Here is a 7,893-nt window from a genome sequence, read left to right on the forward strand (position 1 = left end):
AACGTGGGCGTAAGAAATTTGTTCATTATTTTTATATGTCCTGACCAATTCACCATTCGTGTATCTCAAGAGACCGGCGCTGGGGATTTTTGGGTCAGAGTAAGGTAAACAGAAGTGCAACCTTCATTCTTCGTGTAGCTCCATGTATTTTACAACGGTTTCGCATTGTCATTTCCGCCGCTGTTAATATTGGTCCATTTTTCCAAAAGACTCTGAACTCAGTTTGCAGTTTTCTGCCTTCTCAGAATGTAATGTCAATGTCACCGTCTTGTTGCTGATGGTTATTTGGATTAGAGCTCAACACTGCCGACATCTGGTAATAATGTGGCCTATGATCAATTTGATCATGTTCGACATCACTGTCTTGCGTGATTATTAAATATTTACGTCGACGGATTTATTACTAATAATATCAACTTCAGTTAGATATGTGCTCAATTACATAATTTGCTCGGACTTTCTCGCGGGCCGGATGAAATGGTCTGGCGGGCCGTACGTTTGACCCCGATTGTGTATGGTGTGAAATACCGATAGGAAGGAAGGGCAACTCTAAACGGCAGAATGAGCGGACCGCAGAACTGGCAGGACTTGCAATACTAAACAGCGAACAAAGCAAAACTTCGGGCTGAGCATACCGATACAAAATAGTCCAAATCTAAACTGCGAACCGCGGAACATGTCATACTAAACGGCGAACCGGCAAACTTTCACAAAATTGGCAATGAAAACGACGAACCGCGTATTAGGCACATCACTCAATATTCCTACTTTCTCAAGTGATTTTTTCCTGGACTTTGTTGAAGTTATATCTCATTAATAAATTTGACACGTAATGTACTCAGGTCAATTAGTGTAATTCTTCAACGTCTAGTTACGATACAATTTTATTTTTTTCCATGACTGGGGTATGTTTGGACTCTGTTCGTACTGCATTGCCACCCGTGTCTGGGGTATGTTTGGAGTGTGTCGGTACTCCGTTGCCACAAAGACATCATGTCTCGGTCATCATGCGGACATCATGCTTGAAGTGTGTTCGTACTGCATTGCCATACTCGAGGACACCCAATAGCTACCCTATACAACAGTGGTCGGGAACCTACATATATGGCTCTTTTGGGTATATGATATGGCTCTTTAACACATTTTTAATTTTGTACTTTATTTATCGATATTGCAGCAACTTGTTAGTAAATGTTCATAACCGCCAGAATAATTATTCTCGTGGGAGCATAAAAACATATATTTGAGAGGTCAAGACATTGGCGTATCCAGGGGTTGAATAGCTTTCTACGACTGCCGTTAAAATGTAGGCGTGTAGTGCAACACTTATGTTACCATCGAATACTTTGAGAATTGAGAAGTCGATCAATATTTAGATTTTCGGAATCAGTGCTATAGGTATATTAGATTAATATCAGTCATTACACATTCTGAGCTATTTACGATGAATTACGCTCTCAATTAGTAGCCTACGAGTTTTTACACATAAAATATGGCGCTCACGACGAATCCCATATAGTGAGTTCGAATTGGTACTGCCACGACGTCACGAATTTTCAATAGTGACGTAACAATTAATTATCATGTATGGCTCTTTGGGAGTTAAAATGGAAAATATATGGCCAACATGGCTCTTCAGCCGAAAAAGGTTCCTGACCACTGCTATACAAGATGTCCTTATTTTTGGTATACTCTTTATTGTAATTGAATAGTATATTCATATTGAAATGAACCCGAATACTCTTTATTGTCAAAAATGAAGACACCTAATGAGAAAGTAGGCCTATCCGTGGTCCGTCGTTTACATTGCGATCTTTTTCAAAGGCCGCACGGTCCACAGTTCCACTTGGTCCGCCGTTTAGCATTGCGAGTTCCGCTGTTTCGCGGTTTAGATTTGGGCTATTTTGTATCGGTCCGCTCAATCCGCAGTTCCGTTTGGTCCGCCGTTTAATATTGCGAGTTCCACCTGTTCCGCCGTCCGCTGTTTCCGTCGTTTAGATTTCATGAGCTATTTCGTTTTGGTCCGCTCGGTCCGCCGTTTAGTATTACACGTTCCGCTGTTCCGTGGCCCTCTGTTTAGAGTTGCCCGGAAGGCGTGTGTGTGTGTGTGTGTGTGTGTGTGTGTGTGTGTGTGTGCGTTTGTGTGTGTGTGTTTGTGTGATACATCGTACAAGATATACTGATTCGACATAACATTTTGGAACGATTGGCTCAATAAAATTACAAGTCGTGGAGACGTGAGCAAAAGGAAAGCTGTCCGTGTGATATTGATGTACGTTGTACGTGTATACGAGACAAACTCTATCGAACTTCAGTCAAAAAATCGTTCACTGCGGCGTGGACGCGGGTCCGTCGAAAGAATCATCTAAGCAGCAAATTGTACAAGTAACCTTCTGGAGTCAGATTAAACAAGTTCAACATCACAAAGACAATCGTCCTGCGTTATGGTGATACCGACGTGATTGAAAGTCGAGAAAGCCACCATATAACGCAGAGCGAATGTCTTAGTGATCGTAAACTTTTTTGAGAGGCCATGGGAATGCTGAAAATCCGTCTCTCAAACCTTCAAAGCTGTAATTAAAACTATGCAGTCGCAATCGCTGCTTAGGGAAGACTTGTTGCCGGCAGAGGGGTATATGAATATGTGATTACAAGAAAATCCCAAAGTGACCCGATTGATTTAAGTTTCTCATGCTATAGACAAGTGAGTGAGGGCGGTTTTTAGTTGGTTCAACAGAAGTCACCAGTTCTGAAAAGATAATGGTGTTCCGTTCTCTACTGACAGTAAGGAGGTGTCGTATGTTGTTGCTGTGTATACAGGGTGAACTGGCAAATATGTATTGCATCGTTTTGGCGGGCGCTTTGATTGTTATGATCGGTCTTTGAAATTGGCGAGCCGAGTCATGACTAGAGTATTCACAACCCCCAGAAAACATATGCTTGGTAATTAGCGTAGTATCAATCTCGAGGCATAGGCCTGCGTTACGTATGTGTGTCACATTTATGATTTGCAGATATGAAACTCATTTCATCGGCCGAAATACTGATGGAAAAGATGGACGGAGTCATGAAAATTCAGGACCCTGTGGAAGGCGGTCCGCAGACATCGGGTTTGCTGGATGAGCTCTTGTAATTAATTGGGGCTTATTTTTTTGTGCTCATGCATGCTGACGTATGAAACAAAGTGAATTATTGTCTTCATTTTTCGTAAGTAAAATTGATGGTAAATTGCATTTTGCCCACCCACCATTTTTAATTCGTGTACTACTCACGCATAGTGTTAATGCGGTATTCGATACCTCTTCTCCGTATCGCCGACTGTTGCAATACTGGTAGGGCATTATGACAGAACATATGGTAAAATGTGGCGCTAAGGTTGCGTGAAGAACCATTGTTCCATAGCAAAATCATCAATTGCAGTTTGCAGTCCATGTTACGGTGAGATTATTATGTTGATGAAAATTAATTCCTCCTGAGAACGCAGGTCTCTACCAGTGGTGGGATCAAATCACTACCTTCGAGTCACGAGTCATTTCGAGTCATTGCACATTTTGACTCGAGTCAAGTCAAGTCAATTGCTTTTCGAAGGTGAATCCAGTGAAGTCAAGTCACTCGATTATTGGAGTTGACTCGAGTCAAGTCGAGTCAAGTCACAATTCAAGTCAAGTTGCCTTCTCGAAGTATGAGGCATGATTACGTCATTGCATTTTGCTAGGTGACCGAAATATAGATTGAGTGGTCATTGATTTTGAACCGATGAACGAATAAAGAGTTAAATATACAAGAAGGCACTGTGTCGCCCACATAAACGTTGAACCGCTAAACTACGCAAGTAATTGCATAGCCTCAGTTTATAGTTACCAGACAAAGTAGAGAAACGAATTGATAAGATGTAATACATTACCCAGTTAGAAATTGATATGATACAATTCGAGCCTGCGCCAATGGTTAAGGACTATATAAACTACATTCGAATTCAATTTCAATAATACAAGAGGTTTGGTTAAGATAAGAACAGAGAACAGAAATATATATTTTGCTTTCAATGCAACATCCACTGTAAAAGAATATTTATTGAACTCGAAGACTTTTCGTGTGTCTCTTTTCAAGAGTTAAATTACTTTACTGCACTAGTTTACGACAACTTAAGCGGTAAGTTTCGATAACTTCGTTTGCGGTCAATTCATTTGCGGGAGAACAATTGCGGCTCAGTAAACCGCACGATTATTGAATGATTGGTTGCTCTTACGGGTTACAGTGTCTCGCGAACAATGCGGACATATGCAAGATACTGTGATTTTTATCGACACCGATTACTTGATGACTTGAAATTTACTCTTGAATTTTGCTCCGAGTCGCGAGTCAAGCCACATTTCTGATACCCCGAGTCAAGTCAAGTCAATTCATTTTAGCAAAGGGACTCGAGTCAAGTCAAGTCATACGAAAAAGGTGGCTCGAGTCATCCCTACACTGGTCTCTACACCAACCGCACAGCTCAGTTTTCAGATTTTGGCAGTCGACGAGAGTGTATATCTCATACTTATCACTTGCAGATACGAAAGACAGTTCATCGGCCAGAGAACTGCTGAAATATCCGGACTCTTATGAAGGTGGTCCGCGGACATCAGGCCCGCGATACTGGTTTGGCGCTTTCTCAAAACAATTCCCTTCAAAACGACAGCCTGCGGAAGAATCGGACGCGGCAGAAGCCTTGCAGAGATATCGAAACAAAGGAAAAGTGAAAAAGTGATTCTGCCATAAAGCCTGAAATCAAAACGTCGAAATGAAATCTATTGGCAGGTATTTCGGGACGAGAGGCAGTGACGTAGGACAGATGAAATGTCCGCATGGCATTTGCTCAACGGCCTCCGACGATATCGTGGTCGCAGATGGCCGCAACAATCGGATTCAGGTTCGTTGTTTTGTTTCCACTACTCTTGTATGGCTGCAACATTCGTGCGTCAAGATCTTCGACGTGAACGGACAAGTGAAGGGAATCTTCGGAAGCTACGGACTGTCAGAAGGTCAATTCGACAACGTGTATGACGTATGCGTGACGTCACGGGGACAGATTGTCGCCTCGGACCGTTGCAATGACCGAATCCAAATATTCGACGAACAAGGAAGGTTCGTTCGGGAGTTCGGTAGCGAAGGACCAGGTGATGTGTGCGTGCCCCGAATATTTCAATGACTTCTTTACCTCTGAATCAAAAGCGCACAAGTACAACACACGCGCGTCCACGTCGTCCAAATATCATATGATCGACCGAAAAGATCATCGCTCCATCAAATATGCCGGACCTGATGTGTGGAACAGTATCCCGCCGGCCATCAGACAGTCGACGAGCATGTCCACATTCAAGTCGAAATACAAACAATTACTACTAAATAAATACAGTCCATCCTCAAGATTACCGGACCACGACTGACCTATCGATCTCGCTTCCCATGACATGCCGCCCTATTTCTTGTCGCATTCTTTTTCTATACTATCTTCTTTACTTTCATTCAGTGTGCATGCCTCCTCTTTACATCGCCTAGGCCAAGGTGGGTGTCAGATTCCATAGACTACTCCTTGTCGCTTCGACATCTTCCTGTCTTTTCATTGCATCGCATTTTTTGTGGTGTATTGAACTGATAAAATTGCTAATAAACCAATGATGAATGATGAACATCACTTAGGTCGGTGATAGTGACGTCGATTTCGGTTCAGGAGACGGACAACTGAACCGACCTGGAGGAGTGGCAACGGACGACAAGGGTCTGATTTACGTTTGTGACTACAATAATCACCGAATTCAAGTCTTCTCGGAGAATGGAAAGTTCGTTCGGAAGTTCGGTTCGGTCGAAAAGCGTTTCCAAAAACCGAGTTTTCTTTCCATGACTTCAAACGGCAGAGTACGTGAGTCGTCAGTTCCATTTGAACTCTCGTGACCTTTGACACTTTTCGCAGGTCGTCGTCAGTGACTGCGACAATCACAGAGTCGTGGTTTGCGACTCGTACGGCCGCCATCTTGTCCAGGTCGGAACGAACGGGTCTCAGTTCAAGAAACCGCGAGGTGTCGCCACAGATGATCACGGCAACATTATCGTGTGCGACAGCGGCAACAACCAGGTTCAGGTTTTCACGAGCGACGGAGAGTTCGTATCTTGCTTTGGTAGCGAAGGTTCTAAGCCGGGAGAGACCAAGGAGCCGGATGGAGTTTGCGTTTTGTCAGACGGAGGAATCGTGGTCAGTGACTGGGGCAACTGCAGAGCACAAATCTTTTGAGAAACCAGATTCGAACGGGGCATGTTCCAATTCCAAGTTCTATTTGTTCACGTTTTCGCGCTATGGTTTTAAGTAGGCTATAGCCAGGGTAGGGTATGGTATGGAATATGGAAATGTGCAAGTATGGCAGGCCTATGGTATAGAAAAGTATGGTATGGCATTGTTTTTCCATACTTCTATACTTTTTCCATCATTTGACAGTTTTGCCAGAACCATGACAATGATCCTACTTTCGATTTGTCCAATTGATTGCTTGCGGCAGAAAATCCCTCACTGTCTATGTTCATATCTCAAATTGAAATTCTTGACTCACCCACCGCGGTCGACATCTATATTTGAAGACAGAAATGTTGCGCAACGCGCATACGAAGGAAAATCCTATTAATGATAATTATACCAATCTAAATATCATAAAAACGAATGATATTCGACCGCTGGCGCGCTAGAACTTGGACTTCGCTTATCGTAACTTCCACTTCGTAAATTACCAAGGGAGTTTTAAAATCGTACTCTCTGAGAATGTAGAAGCTACGTTATCAGTTTGTTGAACTTGGAAATAATTTCCTGTGCTTTCGTAGGATTATCATCACGCAATATCTATTTGACATAACCATCACTGTAATTCAAAAGTATGTAGCCTGTCTTGAAGCGACACTGCGATATACCAGCCTCCAACACGCATTGTAAGTTGAAGAAATCTGGTTATCTCTGATAAAACAATGAACACCCGGATGTTGGCTCTATTAAAAGACAATTTGTAATCCATCGATGCAGCTGACGAGATGATCCGTAAGGATCGTATCGCTGCAACCTGCATTTTATTTTTTCAACGTAATAATTTCTCAATAAAAACTTTCTCTGTCTCCCTGTGTGACCAACAGCATACTCTAGCAGTCCAGCTATAGATCAACCAATCAGGCGTCGTCAGCGTCACTCCCCAGCCCGCTGCTACCCGCGGAGAATCCCTGTTGGACAAGGATATTCTTATTGCAACCTTATTGAACCCCACAGGACAAATGCCATCCCGCAGGGAAAATTATTTGCCAGTAAAGCAATACCAATTTGAAATCGTGTGTGCATTTTAGTTTTGGCGATTTCCATATCTTTTGACATGGCAGATATAGGAGGTCACGAAATAGCATAATGTGACGAAATCAATATACCAACGGGTCCGCCCGAAGATGTTCAATTCTTATTCAGGGGTCCTACCTTTTCCAACACACCTCACTCAGCTGTACCTGTAAATCTGATTACGTGAGCAGAGAGGGGATAAAAAATTGATAGCAAAATATCTGCAATTCCCGATCATATTGGCCGATTCAAACACGAATTATATAATTTTTTCGCGCTTCACGCGTTTAGTCGAAATAAAGGCGACGCACTTAACATTTTAGACCCAATGTAGCTGATAAGTTGCAGGGAAAAAGCGTACAGGCTCAGCGGGGTTGAGGTGGTTCTGGGGGCCCAAAACCTACTTTTTTTTGGGCGGAGATGACAAAGTGCTGTTACGGTTCTGGTGGGGAATGAAGGCTCGGAATAAATCTGAAGTGGGGAATGAAGATAAAAAGGCTGGAAACCACTGCAATAGAGAAAACTTTCTTCTTAGGACTTATATAAACATG

General features: G+C 42.8%; 1 protein-coding gene across 8 annotated transcripts in view; it reads left to right on the forward strand.

Moving 5' to 3' along the window:
* Positions 1–6,307, forward strand: part of LOC145444180 (uncharacterized) — a 134,800-nt gene extending 128,493 nt beyond the window's left edge. For all 8 annotated transcript variants that reach the window (XM_080322102.1, XM_080322107.1, XM_080322108.1 and 5 more), the window contains 6 exons: positions 3,015–3,110; positions 4,554–4,746; positions 4,801–4,912; positions 4,967–5,159; positions 5,714–5,898; positions 5,954–6,307. In XM_080322102.1, coding sequence (XP_080178228.1) covers positions 3,015–3,110; positions 4,554–4,746; positions 4,801–4,912; positions 4,967–5,159; positions 5,714–5,898; positions 5,954–6,271 — 1,097 coding nt within the window. In that variant the 3' untranslated portion in view covers positions 6,272–6,307. The remainder of the gene's footprint in view (positions 1–3,014; positions 3,111–4,553; positions 4,747–4,800; positions 4,913–4,966; positions 5,160–5,713; positions 5,899–5,953) is intronic.
* The last annotated feature ends 1,586 nt before the right edge of the window (positions 6,308–7,893 follow it).

This window comes from Botryllus schlosseri, chromosome 8, assembly GCF_051294905.1.
Source record: "Botryllus schlosseri isolate E-star chromosome 8, Bs_hap1, whole genome shotgun sequence".
Classification (NCBI taxonomy): Eukaryota; Metazoa; Chordata; class Ascidiacea; order Stolidobranchia; family Styelidae; genus Botryllus; species Botryllus schlosseri.